The following is an 18,947-nucleotide window of genomic DNA, read 5'->3' on the forward strand; positions in this document are numbered from 1 at the left end:
ATTGTACTTTCCACACAAAATACTAATACTAAATTTAAAACTTTTGAAGAGAAACTCCAGCAACAGTCTCTTAGAATGGAGAAATTGGAGAAATCTGTGGCAGATGGGAAGATTACTACTAATTTACAACTTAAGGAGAAAGCTTTACTTGCTAGGAAAATTGAAAATTTGGAAAATGCTAATAGGAACCTAAATTTGAGACTTTTAAATTTTCCTGTTTCCAAGTTTCAATCTCCTAGGGATCTATTTCATTCTTTTTTGAATACTGTTTTAAAATTTCCTGAAAATAACATGCCACCATTACAAAAGATATATTACTTAAATTTACCAAAGGAGGATAAAGATAAAGGGAACGCTATACCGGGAGAATTGGATCTCACTGGTATGCTGGAGACATCGCAAGAAGATTTAATGACTAGAGCTACTTTATTGGTAACTTTTGTCTTTCTTCAAGATAAAGAATCAATTCTTCGTCTATTCTATAGGACTGAAAAGGTGGAATTTCATGGATTCAAAATTTCTATATTTCCTGATGTATCTAAGTGGACACAAGCCAGACGTAAGAAGTTTTTGGCTTGTCGTCAGTCTGTTTTGAGTTTAGGGGCAACTTTTCAATTACGTTTCCCCTGTAAATGTTGCATTACTTATCAGAGTAATAGATATATTTTTTATGAACCCGATCAATTGCAGTTTTTTCTTGAAGGTAAAGTAACCACAAGAATTCCAGATACCTCCATGGAATCTACCCAGCAGGCCATTAGTTAAATAACTCCAACTGCACTCTGTTATTTGTATTGTATTAATTTAGTTTATTTCTTGAAACCAACTACCCTTGGAAGTGATTGATTCCTTCTCCTCTCAGATTGTGGACTTTACTCATAGTTACTATGTGGTATTATTTTATAATTAATAATTGTTTTTCTTATTGGATTGTTATATTTCCTTCAAGCACTGATTGACATGTTAATTTGTAAAAGTATAAATAAAAAAAAAAAAAAAAAAAAAAAGGTCTATTGTATATATCTCTGAAACAAACCCCTACGTTAGTGCAATTTGAATTGCAATTTTTTTTTGACAGCATGACATAAAATGTGTGTCAGATATGAAGGCTTGAAATTGACCCTATTCTCTCCACAAGGAGAACACACGAGAAAACAGAAAATTGTGGAGAGTTGATGTCCAAGCTGATGGCTTGATTGGTCCATATGTTTCTAGAGCAGGGGTAGGCCATTCCGGTCCTCGAGAGCCGGAGCCAGGTCAGGTTTTCAGGATCTCCACAATGAATATGCATGAGATGGATTTGCATGCACTGCCTCCTTGAAATTTAAATCTATCTCAAGCATATTTATTGTAGATATCCTGAAAACCTGAATTGCCTACCCCTGTTCTAGAGGTTCCGGCCCTAGATGTATTTATGTGAATTGTTTGTTTCAATAAAGCCATCAGCTTGGACATCAACTCTCCACAATTTTCTGTTTTCTTATGATATGAAGCCTTAACAAGGCTCTGTAGGTTGGTCTCCCATTCGTTACCCTTCAGATTTTATTTTAAACCACTCTGATGGTAATCAAAATGGTAGTATAGCAAGTCAAATCAACTTAACTAAACGAATCCCTTTGTTAAGAAAGTGCATTAATCTCTAGACTCTGATTTCCATACTGTACTGCTTCCTTGCATGGCGCGTTCTCTGATGTTCATTTATCCAGTCAGCTGAGGTATTTTATGTAATGCGATATATTTGAAGCCATGATGTGAAGCTGTGTGATAATTTAGTGAATCAGATTTATACATTCCGATGTCATTATAACGTTATGTAGATTTAGCTTTAATGAGAATTATGTTTGTATTGTCAAACTTTTATGTCTGTTTCTATCTGATCCGCGTAGGTTGTATGTAGTATATATATTTTTTTAATAAATAAGTAAATTATGTACCAGTTAATATACGTACTCGTACTCATATTATCTAAAATAGTTAAGTGAGAATAATTTTTAAGCTGTATGACTCTTTTTGTTTTTATTTTAAAATTTTTTTTATAACATAAGAACATAAGCAATGCCTCTCCTGGGTCAGACCTGAGGTCCATCATGCCCAGAAGTCCGCTCACGCGGCGGCACAACAGGTCCAGGACCTGTGCAGTAATCCTCTATTTATACCCCTCTATCCCCTTTTCCAGCAGGAAATTGTCCAATCCTTTCTTAAACCCCAGTACTGTACTCTGCCCTATTACGCCCTCTGGAAGCGCATTCCAGTAGTCCACCACTCGTTGGGTAAAGAAGAACTTGTACAGTACTTCGCTTAGAAACACGTGATTTCTTTTAGCTTGATTATTGGTCATTGTTACCCGATTGTTGTATACCTAAATTGTTAAAATGTCAATAAAGATGATTAAACTAAAAAAAAAGAAACACGCGATAAGCGATCAAGTCAAATTTTAATAAAACTTGAAATATATATATATATTCCATCCAGTCGTGGTACTTTGACAGTGCTCCTAAAATACTCACATACACAACTACCATGATGCAGTTTAAGTGCTTATTTCCAAAACCCACCAAGGACCTGATTCTGTATAGGATGCCGTTAATAGTGGCTACCTAGGTGGCTGCCAATCACGTCAGTCATGCATCGGCATCCTGTTTAGAATTGTGTCTACACTCCTGGACAGACACCTTAAATGTAGGCCGGCATTTAACGCATGTTGTCTCACGTCTACAAAGATGTGTACCAAAGTTTAAGCCCATCCAAGGCCACTTCCAAGTGAAGCTACACCATGCCCCACCTTGGGTGTTCTTAAGCGTGGGTACGTGTCTCCATAGACGCCCTACAGAGGCCTACAATGTAGGAGTCCTGCCTCAAGACACTTTTTTTTCAAACATGCATCCCGATTGGCTGCCAAGTGGCGGTAGGATGCTACCGCAGCCTGCAATCGGGACATGCGTTTCAAAAATCGGGCCCTATCTGGTCTTAGCTGATTTTGGAAACAAATCTTACTTTAACTTGGCTGCAGGTGAAGGACAAATACACTTTTGATCTCAACAATTAATTACATTGGTAGATAACAATATCCTTTCATCCATATGAAACTATAGGTCAATTTTTTTGCCAAAAGTGGATTTAGCAGGTTTAGTAAATAAGCCCTTCAATTTTTAATGAAAATTAGAGAATGACACGGACACAAAGATAATCCCTGTCCCCACCCCCCACTCTGTCCCCATAGGCTCCATCTCCATCCCTGCCCCATCACCGCGGACTCTGTCCTCATTTGCATAAGCCTCAAACACTTATGATTTTATATTTAAATCTTTATAGTTAAGTATAAAAAGAAACAATATTCTGTAAAACTGTTTATAAATCCCAAACAGAGCCTTCCATTTCTATCCGGTTTTGGTACAACCTTCCCTAAGATTCGGTTGCCTATTTTCTTACCTCATCTGGGAAGGTAAATGGATTGCCTTTCAGACATGGGTGTAGAAGAGAACCTGAACTGTAGTGGATGGACAGGAAAATAAGTGTCTAATTAAATGTTAGAAATGTTCCTTGATGCCGGCAACGATGGATGAATCTGTCGCAGTAACAGTAAGATGCTTGAGCAGGTGGGCACATGATGGAAGGATGTTGCAGATGGAAGACAAGACTCAAATGATGTCATTTAGTTCATTGAAATCCAAAAGCAGCTTCTGCGGGGGGTTTTAATCATTGAATTCAGTTGACAATTATATAAGATATGCTAAGTTTTTACATATTGATACTAGTCTCAAGTTTTTAGAGAATGACATGGGAACAATGTTTGTCCCTATCCCTGCAGGCTCTGTCCCCCATCCCCATGTCATTCTCTAATGAAAATCTTCTTAATGACCTAGAGCAGGCGTAGGCAAATCCGGTCCTCGAGAGCCACAGGCAGGTCAAGTTTTCAGGATATCCACAATGTATGAGATGGATTTGCATGCACTGCCTCCTTGAGATGCAAATCTATCTCATGCATATTTATTTTGGATATCCTGAAAACCTGACCTGCCTGTGGCTCATGAAGACCGGAATGGCCTAACGTTGACTTAGAGTCAGAGTTTTGATAACCCTTAAGGGACTTCCAAGAGCCCCTAATTTTAAAATTTATTTTGTAAAAACAGTGTCTTATCAATAGAGCAGAGCAATTGGGAGCTCCTTGATACTAAACTGATATAATTGTTTAAGACATATAATAAATTTAGCTTTGTTCATATATTTCTGTCTTCTTCAGGTTCTAAGGAATCGCTGTTTTCCTCAACAATAACAGCCAGTGAAGAAGCAATGACTATTTTGGAAGAAGTTATCATGTACACGTTTCAACAGTGTGTGTATTACATCTCCAAGGTATGTACCTACCATCTCTCGCAAATCTTCAACAAGATAGGGTGAGGATATATCCAGTTGTGCACACTGCATGGTAACATACACTGTAAAAATATACAAATGTTTATCATAGTTCACTTGCTCTTTGTCTCTCTAAACTCTGATGCTTGCTTTCAAAGAGACATATACCCTGTGCTGTATGAGGGATATATGTCTTTGAAAGCAAGCAGAAACATAAAAATCCCCATGCCTTATCGTCTTCATCAGACCAGTCCAGAACCTGTGGCTTGTACCCGTTGACCAATGGATGAAGACAGAGAAAAAAATGTCCTGCATGTTTCACCCAATAAGGGCACTGTGTAATCTTTGCTCAGTATTTCTCTGTTTCCAGCAGATGGTGACAGGTGGACTGTGCAGCTCCTGATCTTTAGACTTTAAGCTCTAAAATAAAACAAAAAGGGTATAGAAAATTTAATTTGATCTGGAGCAGGAATGATAGTTTAAAGTTTATTTAAAATTTCTTATACCGCCTAATCAAACTTCTAGGTGGTGTACAAAATTAATATAATACAGTACTCCCCCGAAATTTGCAGGGGTTCCATTCCAGGAACTCCCGTGAAATTCAAAAAACCGCAAATGCGGTTTTTCACCTGTCAAAAGGCTGGAGAGGCAGGAGAGGGCAGATGGAGCACCAGCGGGTGAAGAAAATCACTGGCGGTCTGCTCTGACCGCCTCTCCCTGTAGTGAAGTCGGGCTATACCAATCAGGAGCTGATTTAAAGCGCAGCTCCTGATTGGTGTAGCCCAACTTTACTACAGGAAGAGGTGGTCGGAGCAGACCGCGAATGATTGAGTCCATGAACTGCGAATTCGCTGGGGAATGCTGTATAATAAACAGAAAAGATACCTTAAAACCAGATTAAAAATTAACAGTGCAAGACAATACCAGGGTATGTTAGTACAACAAATAACATGGCGTACAGACTTACTTCAAAGAGATGGGAGATGGGCAAGAACTAGAATCCAAGGAGAAAAGGGCACACGGCTGTTTTCTTCTTTCCCTTAAAGGGGTTTAAATAATTTGGATGGGAAATTGCTTCCTCACCTCAAGACATCAGAAGAACTCTGCAGTATTTGTCCCAGATTACACTAGCAGTTAGCAGAAACAGGTGGGAGTATGCACTCCTACTGTGAGAAAGGGATGGTTTTGTTTCCTCCATCTAGCCTCCAAGAGCCGGCGGCTGCACTTTTTCCAGATCATTAGGCCAAAGCACCAGTGTTTCCTACTGGCTCTTCCAACATGCCTGAGGTAATTTTCGGGGAGCACTTCAAGATTGGTGGAAGGGGGGGATAACTCAGAGAAGTCCAAGTTCCTTCCCCTCCCTTGCTGGTGGGCTACCAATAGCTTTGGCCATTAACCTTTTGATGCTTACAAAACAGGACTTCAGTTTTCCTCTCCCAACAAAGCAGGAACATCAATTAAACAATTCTATTCTTTCTTCCAGAAGTGGTATCCTCTTTTTAGGTATATCATATATTTACGTTTGCTCCATGTCTATTGTGTGCATTACATAAGAACATAAGAGTTGCCATACTGGGACAAATCAAAGGTCCATCAAGCCTTAGTATCCTGTTTCCAACAGTGGCCAACCCAGGTCCCAAATACCTGGCAGAAACCCAAATAGTAGCAATATTTCAGAGCTGAGATTGTGATGTCATTACGCCTCATTCCACCAATGCCTAAGAGCCAAACTCATCCGTGATGTCACAATGGCTTGATTATCCTATACTTGGCTCACATAAGAACATAAGAATTGGCATACTGGGACTGAGCGAAGGCCCATCAAGCCCAGTATCCTCTTTCCAACAGTGGCCAACCCAGGTCCCAAGTACCTGGCAAGATCCCAAGGAGTTAAACAGATTTTATTCTCCTTATCCTTAGTAGTACATAAAAATAACCAACCAGTTTCCAAAGTTGGGCAGATTTATTTTTCTCTTTGCAGTTTTAGGTAATACAAATCAACTTCTAAGACTATCATTGCCCGGTAGCTGAAGTAATATTTCATTAATACTGAACATTTTCAGCTGCACGGTGCCCTCACTGGGCAAAGTACGCAGGTCTTCTTCTCTTTCTCTGATTGATGAACACAACCCACAGGTCTTGAACTGGTCTGGTGGGACTAAAGGAAAGAAAATTAGCAGCTAAGATCTATGGGTCCAGTTTTTAAGTAAGTAAAATCTAGTAACCCTACCAATTTGGGAACATGACTCTCGAAAGTAGGACATAAATACTTTGAATAGCCATCCCACATATCCCCATTGTTAAACAAGAAATATATGTATATTTTTTTGGGTTACCCTAATCTTGTCCAGAGCATGCCCTCTTTAAATCTGTGTATCCTGTAAGCTCTGCCACATCCCTAAGCCTTCTAATTATAAATAAATTCTACAATTCTACCTAGCAGAAGCTGTCCAATTTGCTTATTTGAAGAGGAGAGAGACAAAGACAGGCAGTCTCTTCAGGTGCTATAAGGTCCTCCATTACCTCCTGCTTCAGCAGCATTATTAGGGGGTTTTGTTTGTATCCGTTCCCAGCGGTGTTACAGAAGCTATATTGTTTGGACTTGGAGTTATGAAATTGTTTTCCACGCACGCCGAAGCGTGCCAAGAACTGCAAACCAAAATGGGAGCAACGTCTCAGAAAATGTGCTTTGCCCCTCTGCTCCCCTCCCAGCCATATAGCTGTGGAAAATTCCATACATTGCAGCATATGACCCCTGGATGCATTTAGAACGTAGGGGGCCCTTAAACTTCCCCGGCCGCCCTACGTTCGTTTTGGAATTCACTGCACAATAGCTGCTCTGATCATGAATAATGAATGCATTCACGGAGGTGGCCGCGGTGCTTCTAGGAGGGGGTCTCTGGTTAGTCAGCACAAGTTAAAACCGTTCTTGACGGCCAGTGGCAAGGAAGCGTTAACAGTGCTTCCAGTGTTCTGGAAGAGACAGAAAGGCTGCTTGTGTGTGTCGGGCGGGGACTGCTTCAGAGACGTCGAAATGAACAGCACTCTGTGATTTCGGCTTTTCTGTGGATTCTTGCTGTCAACTCGGGGCAGATATCTTAAGATAACACACTAGCCAGAGAACTTCTGGTTTCTTTATGGTGGCACAAATAGAATCCAGGCCTTCTGCAGGAATAACAGGGTTTCCGACCAAGATAAATATTTCGTTTGTATTGTAACCTGACCTGTTAGGGGCATGTTTCCATTGAAAGAAAATTTAACCTATCTAAAGGAAGTCTCCCAGGGTAGGTTATAGCCTTATACATTTGTAGGAAGGAAAAAATAACTTTTTAAATGAAGTTATAGACTTTGATATTTTAGGGCACTTTCTGAGCCCTGTACTTAATTGTCCTGTTCTGTAATCTGCCTCTCTCAGAAATTCACGCAGAGTGCAATAAAACACACGTACAAAATACCTAATCATATAAAATCCTCAGTTGGAACCTAGCAGACAACACAGGCTCTGTTAGAAATGCAGGGAAGAGCCATAGAGGCATTGTTGCCCAGCCGGGCCAGCTCAACCATTGGATCAGACGTCCGGATTTCCCCGGACGGCTTTTCAAAACCCGGCACTTTCTCTGGGTTTTGAAAAGCTTCCTCGAAATCGCATCGGGCAGGAGGTCGTCCGTGCATGCCCTCCTACTCGACGAGAGCCGGCAGCAGGGGCGGAGCTAGGGAGGAAGGACTGGGGGGGTGTAATGGGGCGGGGCTAGGGCGGGACTGGGCAGGCCTGGGGGCTGGGCTTGGGAGTCGGAATTTTACTAAAGTAAAATCTGATAGCCCTAGTCCTAGCCCAGAGTGCCGGAAGTACAGGGGGTCAAAATCCCTGGTCCCCCGAGTTCACCGCCAGTGCTTCACTCGATCTAGAGCTTTCTCCCCCCTTCTCTCACCGTTCAACATTTTTCCCCTTCTCTCTCCAGCCCCTAGTCTGGCATTGCTCCCTCTTTTCCTTCCCTCGCGGCCCTCTGCGCATTACCTCTGCAGCGGCAGGAGGCTTATGGCCAGCCCTGGCTCTTCCCTCTGCTGCGTCCCACCTCTCTGTGATGCAATTTCCTGTTGGCAGAACGTAGCAGAGGGAAGACCCAGGGCTGGCCGAAAGCAGCTTGCGGTGCATGCTGTTGCTACCGGCAACCAAGGTAATGGTTAGAAGGCCGTGGAGGGAGGAGAGGGAGCAATGCTGGGCTAGGGGCTGGAGAGAGCTTAAGCTTTGGGGGCTGGGGGACTGCTTAACGCTGCCGTCAAAGTTGGCTCAGGGCGCCATACCGCTTTGAGTTGGCCCTGTTGCCCAGGAAGGAGGATGGTAATTAATTTGGTATCTGTAAATAACAAGTGGCGTAGAAAATGGGAGGGAGGGGGCGGTCTGCCCTGGGTGCAGTCCTGGTTGGGGTGCCAGCACCCATCCTCCTTTCCACCCCCCCCCAAGTATTCACCCCTTCCCTCCCCTCGTACCTCTTTAATTTTCCCTACGCAAGCACCATTACGAACTTGCTGCCCATGTCAGTGTTGCCTCTCTCCGACGCCACTCCCGGGTCCCGGGTCCTAGGAAGTGACGTTAGAGGGATAGCCTGGAAAATATCTTGATTGTGAGTGCTGCTTTTATGACGTGTATTTGATATGTATATGATATTTGTATGATTTATATATGTAGCTATATGATTCGCTGATTGTTCAGTTCTTCTTGATGTGACCCGCCTAGAACTTATTGGTGTGGCGGTATACGAAAATAAAGTTGTTTATTATTATAAAAAGGTACAGGGGAAGGAAAAGGGGGGGAGGCGTGCGGCGGGGGTTGGGGCGCTCCTCACCCTCGCTACGCCCCCATTGTCACCTCTTTAAGAATAAACGCTATCAAGTGTGATGAAGGCGTCTGGACAGCTGCCTTTGTTGTTTGTTGCAGTCTCTGTATGTGTCCCTACCAGCTCTCATTGAGGGTCACTCGTCTCCCAACGAAAACTGGCACGTTCCCTCCCATCTGCCCGAAGAAGTGTGCAGGGTTGTGTTGATCTACCAAGCGACACTGGACCTTCTGCACCAGTATGAAGTCCACCCGGAAATTGCGTCTCAAATGTTCGCCTACCTCTTCTTCTTCTCCAACACGTTGCTTTTCAATCAACTGACTGAGAAAGGTGAGTGATGCACAGATTTGCGACGCCTGGGATAGATGATTGCAATTCAGTATATTGTGGAATGTCTTCGTTTAATTCGCGTCATCTTCAAACTCTGCAAAATTCAGCAGCACGATGGTCACGTAAAGCGAAACTTTGTGATCACGTTGCCTCCATTTTTGATATACAGTATTCTCCCGAAATTCGCGGGGGTTGCGTTCCTGTAGCCCCCGTGAATTTCAAAAAACCTTGGCTTTTCAGTTCATTTAGAACCTGTCCCCTTAGGTTTATAAGTATCATCTGCCCTCAATTGCACTTCCCCAGAGAATTTTCTCCTATTTTAGAAACCCACATTCAACCCAGCCATTGTATTCAGTCAGTCATAAACAATTTCTGAAACAGAGAACTGCACAGGTATGGAGCTTGTGGGAATCCTGCGGGGATGGAAGGAGTTGCCATGGGGGTTTGGTCAAAATCTCTCAAGAATGAGGTTTAGAATGTACTGAGAGGCAGAACTGGGCATCACCATACCAGGAGCGTACCAAATTTTGGAATGTATGGAAAGAGAATGACGGAGCGTTAGAATGAGGCTTGGAATGCCCAGAGATGCAGCTGGAACACCAGACTGAGGCTTGGAACGCACACTGATTGATTAGTGAATACAAGGCTGTTGGGGTTGGGAGGAAACAGAGAGCAAGTAAATAATAGTGTCAAGGGATGGAGGAGAGTAATCGTGGAGATCAGTGAGCACGGAATGGATCTTAGCAGGTATGGGTTAGATTCCATTGGGGATGGGCAGGGATGGGTGAAATTTACATTACATTACATTAGTGATTTCTATTCCGCTTATGCCTTGCGGTTCTAAGCGGATTACAATTAGAAGAGATCTGGACATTACCGAGAGAATTACATAAACAACGATTCAAGTAAATTACATGTTATGGTAGAATGTTTCAAATTTAGAGATATCTGGAATTTTTCCGATAGACTTACATAGCAAGATTCTGGTAATTACAGAATACAGTGGGGGATAACAATAAATTTGGGTAACCGAAGAGAGTTACCTAACATTGAAGGTAATTTAAGGATATAGTGGGAAATTTTTCAGATAAAATTACATAGTAAGATTCAGGTAATTACAGGATACAGTGGGAAATAACAATATATTCGGGTAACAGAAGAGAGTTACCTAACATTGAAAGTAATTACAGGATACAGAGGGGAATAAAAGTATATTCAGGGTAAAAGAAGAAAGTTATCTAACATTGAAGGAGTAGAGGTATTGGATACAGATGGTAGATGCTTATGTAGGGATCTGAATATTTTAGGTAGGTGTGGTTGTTCATGGGGGGGAGAGCATGTGTGATTGGGGAGAGATTAGTGAGTAAGGACGTGTTTTTTGAATAGGAATGTTTTGATTTCTTTTCGAAACACTTTGATGTTTGTTGTTTTGATCATCAGATCAAACCCAGTATGAGTGCACTCTTAAGTGTGGCCGGTAGATATTACCACTGTGCAATGACTGAGACTTCTTGTCTCCCTCCCCCCCAGGTCTGTTAACACCGCCTCCTTATCATCCTCAGCTTGGCTGGCTCAGGAGCAGAACCCAAGTCCTCCACATGGCAGTACATATAGGGTTACCATACATCCGGGAAAACACGGACATGTCCTCTTTTGAGAGGACACTCCGGGCGCCTGGAGGGATTTCCAAAAGTCTGTCTGGGTTTTGGAAATCCTGAACTCGGAGGCCGCGTCTGGAAACCTTTGCACATGTGCGGCTGTCGCCGTGATGATGTCATACACACGTGCACATGCAGCTGACTGAATATTAATATTTATGTCAGCTTATCTAGTCCCTAGTAATTTCACACTGTACCAGGAACCGAAACTCTTCCAAATCAGACTTCATTTAATACAAAATATTTAGTACCTCAAGAAATACAATCGGGTTATCCCTTTCTGAATCCTATTTAAAGTCCTGTCCATTGCTCAAGTCTTTTATTCCAGCGTTTTCCTTCCTTCTCGAATTTCAATTGGAGGGGCTCCTTCAACAAAAACTCACAGCAGTTTGCTTAAATCATACCAACTACTCACTGCACACCAGTGGCGTAACGAGGGTAGGAGATGCGGGGGGGGGGGTGTGATGCCCCCCCTTGCGCATTTGCCACCACATGTGTGCCCTCCCTTCCCACCCCCTACCTTAAAGCTTCTCCAGCCTGCTTCTCGTGCTGGTGTTCCCTCTGATGTCATTTCCTGGCCCCGTGACCCGGAAGTAATTTCAGAAGGAGCCAGGCCAGCACGAGCAGCAGGCTAGAATAGTTACTTGCGCTGGCGAAGATTTTTAAAGAGATACAGGGGGATTAGGGAAGGGAGGACGTGACGTGAGGGGGGAGAGGTGATGGCACCCCCCAGCAAGACAGCACCTGGGACAGTCTGCCCCCCCCCACACACCCGTGCCCCACCCCTTACACTACTACTGCACACTTCCATCTCATAAGCAATAGCAAAACAACCTCTTCACACAGACGCTTTTTGCCAACTGAAGTGAAGGGAAAGATAGCAAAGAATAAGTGAACACGTAGTGTGTTAGTGCTGCCCTCTGTTGATGAATTATGGAGGTGAAGGCATTATTTTTCATGTAACCTGTGTAGAAGTGCAATTCATCTTTGTCGTAATCTTCTGAGTGTATAGTTTCATAAAATGTCTTTTCTCTGTGTAAAACAGGTTCTACATGTGGTAAAACCATTATAGAATTACCCTCAATGACAACATTTGATTTCAAGATATAAAACAAGCTGCAAATATGATACATAGTTTGGGTTTTTGCCAGGTGCTGGTGACCTGGATTGGCCACCGTAAAGACGGGCTACTGAGCTGGATGGACCATTAGTCTGACCCAGTGATGCTGTTCTTATGTTCTTAGCACATTTTCTAGTCCTCTTGAGCTTTGCGTTGTGGTTTCCCTGCTCCTATCCAGACCCGTAGCAAGATATTTGCTGCTTCCAGGGTGCAAGGTGGCAAAATTGCACCCTGTTCATTGCCTCCCATGCTTGGCCAGCATCTTCCTTTCCTGTATCTATACTCACCAAGTCCATCCATCCCTTCGCAAAAGCCCCCTTTCCAAAGCCCGTCCCCCACCTCCCCACAGGCCTCTCGGGCCTACCTGAAAGAGGCCCTGGTGGTCTAGAGCAGTGTTTCTCAACTTCTTCAAGCCAAGTACCCCCTAATAGAGAATGACACGGGGAAAAATTCTGTCCCCGTCACTGCCCCGTCCCCGTCTCTGCCGTCCCCTTCACCGCCCCGTCACCGTCCCCGCTGTCCCTTTCACCGCCCCGTCCCCATCTTCAGAGTCTTCTCCTCTCCATCCCCCCACCCCCAGCACCCTTCATGCGGTCCAGCAGCTCCCTCCCGCCGGCCAGCCTTGCATTTCCCTCCCTCCCTCCCTCCCTCCTTTTCCCTTACCTTTTCTTGTTGAAACTGGCGATTTCCATAAGGTTATGAGCTGTATTACAGCCGGAGCCTTGAAGTCGCATCGGGTTGCCTGCTAGAAAAGTCTCCGATGCAACCGGAAACAGGAAGTTGCGTCAGAGGAGACTTTTCTAGCAGGCAACGAGACGCAACTTCAAAGCTCCGGCTGTAATACAGCTCATATCCTTATGGAAATCGCCAGTTTCAACAAGAAACGGTAAGGGAAAAGGAGGGAGGGAGGGAGATGCATGGCTGGCCGGCCGGCGGGAGAGAGTGGGCTGCCGGATCGAACGCTTGTTCACCGCGCGTTCACGCTTGTTCACCGCCCCGTCTAACCATTCACCGCTCCACGGGGCGGTGAATGGCCTTGTCCCTGATCTCGCGGTGACCTTTTTTTTTGTCACCGTTTTGGCGGGTTACCCGTGTCTAGCCGCAGGTAACAACCACCGTGTCATTCTCTACCCCTAAGCCTAACAAATACCAACCGAGTACCTCCGCCCCTAACTCTACCCCCATAATAGTACTAATTGTAACGCAATTTCTTCTATCCATTTTTCATACACACACAATATAATCTTATTAATACATAATGGCAACCACAAAATTAAAAAAAAAAAACCCACAAAGCACACTGTATGCAGAGAAAATGTTAATTATCATTTATATTTGGGGAGGTTTCAAAGAGGTCAAGGCAGATGATTTTAAAATATGCAATCAGTAACAACTATAGACAAATATAGAGCAAAATATAGACAACAGATATAAATTCACAAAACTGACACATTTTGATCACTAAATTGAAAATCAAATTATATTTTCCTACCATGATTCTCTGGTTGCATTTCCAATATTTCTTTCTTTCTGCCTCCCGCACGCTTCCTCTCCTCCGGACCCCATTCCCTTCCCCAACATCTCTCTCTGTCCCTCTATGAGTCCAACTTTTCTTCCTAACTCCTCCATCCCTATTGGCAATATGTCTCCTTCTCTCTCTTTCACTGTCCATCTGTCTTGAGAGATCCAGGCCTCTCTCCCACCCCCCTCTACTGCCACATGTCTCCCTCCATCGCTATGTCCAACATTCCTCCCCCTTGAATCCCCTTCAATCTGCCCTCTCCACCACCATATCCAACATATATCCCTCTCATCCTTCTATTCCCCATGCATCTCTACCTCCCTCCTCTCTTTCTCTGCCCAATTTTCCTTTCATCCTTTCCCCATGCGCACCAACTCTCACTCATGCCCATCAATTCTCCCTTTCTATTTCCTCCCTCCTATGTCCCAAATTAGTGCCCCCATGTGTTGGCCTCCCTCGAAGCCAACACGCTGCATCACCTCCCCCCCCCCAGCAGCAACTCCACGCAAGGACAGGCCATGACGGCTGAAGACCCGCTGTGAAAGTCTTCATCAATGACCTCACACGACAACCCAATTAGCTGTATGTTATATATATTTATTAGTAATCAATAATAGTCAACTTACAAAGGAGAAGTCTCGGCCAATTGGGTTAATAGAGCATATACAGAATGCCAGCCTTTTGTATACCTAGTGTCTGTTCAGATTAATCCATTAATAAACTGGCCTTTTATACATTCTTAGTATCCTAGGACCATGTTAGTACATGCTATGTTCTTGATTTCTATTGGATATTTATAATTGCCATTTTCATTATCAGTTAATTGATCAGTCAACACTTATACTTTCTGAGTCATATTGAAGCGTGATGTCCTGTTTGCCTAATTTCCCTGACATATGTTCTTTTAATATCAAGAATCACTAATTTCCGAGCAAGGCCCATCCCATTCCTGTATTTATTTGCACCGTTATCAATTTCATATCCTTATGGTTGGTATTGTTTTCTGGTAAGTCCACTTTGACCTCAGTTATAGGGATGCGATAATTCCCTTCTGATGCTGGTAATTTCCGTTCTCACAAACAAACTTCTTGTTTATCATTGTCAGCAGATGCTAGTTTTTGTGTGAAAGATGAGTTTCGCACGAAACCTGCTTATATTAGCAGAGAGAGAAATCATATGAGACATGTGACTGTTCTAATAGTCTGTGCTTTCAGGCCTATGATAGTATTGTTGCCATGTCTCTGTTAATCTGAGGATTCACAAGGGTCTGTCTTCAACTCCAGTTTCATTGGAAGTCTTAGGATCTTCACCTGTACAGGTTTTTTCTCCTCCCCCTTCCTCACGGCACATGCATCAATTCACACGCTGCACGCGGCCAGCTCACAAGCCTTCCCCCTGTTCCTGTCAGTTTATGAATGTCCGAGATCTCCCAGCCCATCTATTAGATCTTCCTGGATGGATCTGGCTGAAATATGTCAGTAGTGTTGGAATCTCAGTGAGATACTCGCTGACCACGAATGAAAAGAAAACTTAATAGATCAAACTCAAAGTGGATTTATTTTTTTTGTTTACATTAACTCTTTGTTTTACTCCTTGCCATAAAGGGCCTACGCTGGGGTGTTTTCGTTGGTCAAAGGGGGTGAAAATCCGTGCCCGCCTGAGGCTCCTTCTGGAATGGATACAAAATGCAGGGTACGGGCACCTTGGACAGCAGTTCTTCGGTAAACTTTTGAGCGTGGCCAACCTCCTAGCCACACCCAGCTCCCAGCTGCTGCAGGTAAGAATCCACTTTCCAGATGTTTCTTTACTCAAGCCGCCACACGGCAAAGTTTCTCAATTATTTGTGTCTTCAACTCATTTATCCTGATTTCCCGTGTTTGTACAATGTTGACGGATAATCACAAGCCAATAAATTATGCCAGCAGACAAATAGAGGAAATATGATTTAATACTCTGATCACTGATAAGAACATAAGAATAGCCTTACTGGGGTCAGACCAATGGCCCATCAAGCCCAGTAGCCCGTTCTCACGGTGGCCAATCCAGGTCCCTAGTACCTGGCCAAAACCCAAAGAGTAGCAACATTCCAGCATCTCAAAGAATAGCAAGATTCTGGAACCCCAATGAGAACAACATTCCACAGCTGAGATTGTGATGTCATAATGCGTAATTCCACAGTACCTCAGAGCCAACCTCAGCAGTGATGTCACAATGGCTTGATTGCCCTATATTTGGCTCACGTAAGAACATAAGAATAGCCATACTGGGTCAGACCAAAGGTCCATCAAGCCCAGTAGCCCGTTCTCACGGTGGCCAATCCAGGTCACTAGTACCTGGCCAAAACCCAGGGAGTAGCAATATTCCATACTATCGATAGAGGGCAAGCAGTGGCTTTCCCCCTCTCTTTCTCAATAACAGACTATAGACTTTTTCTCCAGGAACTTGTCCAAACCTTTCTTAAAACCAGCTACGCTATCCGCTCTTACCACAACCTCTGGCAACGCGTTCCAGAGTTTAACTATTCTCTGAGTGAAAAAAATTTCCTCCTATTGGTTTTAAAAGTATTTCCCTGTAACTTCGAGTGTCCCCTAGTCCTTGTAATTTTTGATAGAGTGAAAAATCGATCCACTTATACCCGTTCTACTCCGCTCAGGATTTTGTAGACTTCAATCCCATCTCCCCCTTTATCCGTCTCTTTTCCAAGCTGAAGAGCCCTAACTGTTTTAATATTTCCTCATACGAGAGGAGTTCCATCCCCTTTATTGTCTTGATCGCTCTTCTTTGAACCTTTTCTAGCGCCGCTATACCTTTCTTGAGATAAGGAGACCAGAATTGAATGCAATACTCCAGATGAGGTCGCACCATGGAGCGATATAGGGGCATTATAACATTCTTAGTCTTGTTAACCATTCCTTTTTTAATAATTCCTAGCATCCTGTATGCTTTTCTGGCCGCCACCACACATTGGGCTGAAGGTTTTATCGTATTGTCTAAGATGATACCCAGTTCCTTTTCTTGGGCGCTAATCCACAAGTTGGACCCATGTTATTCTTCCCTATGTGCATCATTTTGCATTTGTCCACATTAAATTTTATCTGCTATTTGGACACCCAGTCTTCCAATTTTCTAATGTCTGCCTGCAATTTTTCACACTCCGTTAGCATTTTAACAAGTTTGAACAGTTTAGTGTCATCTGCAAATTTAATCACCTCACTCGTCGTTCCAATTTCCAGATCATTTATAAATAAGTTCAATAACACCGGTCCCGGTACAGACCCCTGCGGCACTCCACTGTTTACTCTCCTCCATTGAGAAAAATGACCATTTAACCCTACCCTCTGTTTTCTATTCGATAACCAATTCCTAATCCACAACTGAACTTTGCCACCTATCCTATGACACTTTTATTTTCTCAGGAGCCTCTCGTGAGGAACTTTATCAAAAGCTTTCTGAAAATCTAGATACACTATATCAACTGGCTCACCTTTAGCCACATGTGTATTCACATCTTCAAAGAAGTCAAGCAAATTCGTGAGACAAGATCTCCCTCGGCTGAACCCATGCTGACTCCATCTCATTAAATCATGTTTGTCTACATGTTCCACGATTTTATTTTTTTTATAATTGTTTCTACCATTTTGCCTGGCCCTGAAGTGAGGCTTACCACTCTGTAATTTCCCGGATCTCTCCTGGAGCCATTTTTAAAAATCGGCGTAACATTGGCCACCCTCCAGTCTTCAGGTACTACAGACGATTTTAGCGACGGGTCACAGATCACCAACGGCAGGTCAGCAATTTCATGCTTGAGTTGTTTTCGTACCCTCTTTCTGTCTCTAAGATAGCGCTATCGGTTCCCCCCGAGAAAAAGAAAAATGAAAGCACATAAAGATTCATTAACTGCATTTATGAAGAGATTCAGCCAAGGCGGGATACAGCATAGAGTTTGTTATCGTTTGCCAGTTTCTGAGCTGCAGTTAGACAGACAATTTCCTCAAAGCTGTGGGTAGATCTGTTTCAATGGGTATGAGTACATATTTGCACATCATTGGCGTAGATATAGGGCTCGTTTTACAAAGGTGCTTTAGGGCCTTAATGCGCGGAATAGCGTGCGTGCTAGCTGCTATGCCTCCTTTTAAGCATAGAAACAGAGAACATGACGGCAGAAAAGGGCCACGGCCCATCTAGTCTGCCCACACTAATGGCCCACCCCTTAACTATCTCCATGAAGAGATCCCACATGCCAAATAGAAACATAGAACATGACGGCAGAAAAGGACCACGGTCCATCTAGTCTGCCCACCCTAATGGCCCACCCCCTAACTACCTCCATGAAGAGATCCCACATGCCAAATAGAAACATAGAACATGACGGCAGAAAAGGGCCAAGGCCCATCCAGTCTGCCCACACTAATGGCCCACCCCCTAACTCCCTCCGTGAAGAGATCCCACATGCCAAATAGAAACATAGAACATGACGGCAGAAAAGGGCCACGGCCCATCTAGTCTGCCCACCCTAATGGCCCACCCCCTAACTACCTCCATGAAGAGATCCCACATGCCAAATAGAAACATAGAACATGACGGCAGAAAAGGGCCACGGCCCATCCAGTCTGCCCACACTAATGGCCCACCCCCTAACTCCCTCCGTGAAGAGATCCCACATGCCAAATAGAAACATAGAACATGACGGCAGAAAAGGGCCACGGCCCATCTAGTCTGCCCACACTAATGGCCCACCCCCTAACTATCTCCATGAAGAGATCCCACATGCCAAATAGAAACATAGAACATGACGGCAGAAAAGGGCCACGGCCCATCCAGTCTGCCCACACTAATGGCCCACCCCCTAACTCCCTCCGTGAAGAGATCCCACATGCCAATCCCATCTTTTCTTAAAATCTGGCACGCTGCTGGCCTCAACTACCTGTTGTGGAAGATTATTCCAGCGATCAACCACCCTTTCGGTGAAGAAATATTTTCTCTTGTCGCCAGGCGGTAATTTTTCTGCCAGCGCACCTTAGTAAAAGGAGCCCATAGAGTTTTGTGTCCATTGTCTGAAGCAAAGGTTTAAGGTAGAAATTAAATAAAATGGGAGACCGTGTGGTTCCCTGTGGCGTCCCATAGTTCAG

The 18,947-nt window shown here is 43.7% G+C and overlaps 1 protein-coding gene across 3 annotated transcripts in view; it reads left to right on the forward strand.

The window, feature by feature from the left end:
* RADIL (Rap associating with DIL domain) overlaps window positions 1–18,947 on the forward strand; it is a 118,380-nt gene that overhangs the window by 78,500 nt on the left and 20,933 nt on the right. For all 3 annotated transcript variants that reach the window (XM_033914421.1, XM_033914423.1, XM_033914422.1), the window contains 3 exons: window positions 4,241–4,353; window positions 9,290–9,518; window positions 15,423–15,595. In XM_033914421.1, coding sequence (XP_033770312.1) covers window positions 4,241–4,353; window positions 9,290–9,518; window positions 15,423–15,595 — 515 coding nt within the window. The remainder of the gene's footprint in view (window positions 1–4,240; window positions 4,354–9,289; window positions 9,519–15,422; window positions 15,596–18,947) is intronic.

Source organism: Geotrypetes seraphini, chromosome 11 (assembly GCF_902459505.1).
Source record: "Geotrypetes seraphini chromosome 11, aGeoSer1.1, whole genome shotgun sequence".
In the NCBI taxonomy this organism is placed as follows: Eukaryota; Metazoa; Chordata; class Amphibia; order Gymnophiona; family Dermophiidae; genus Geotrypetes; species Geotrypetes seraphini.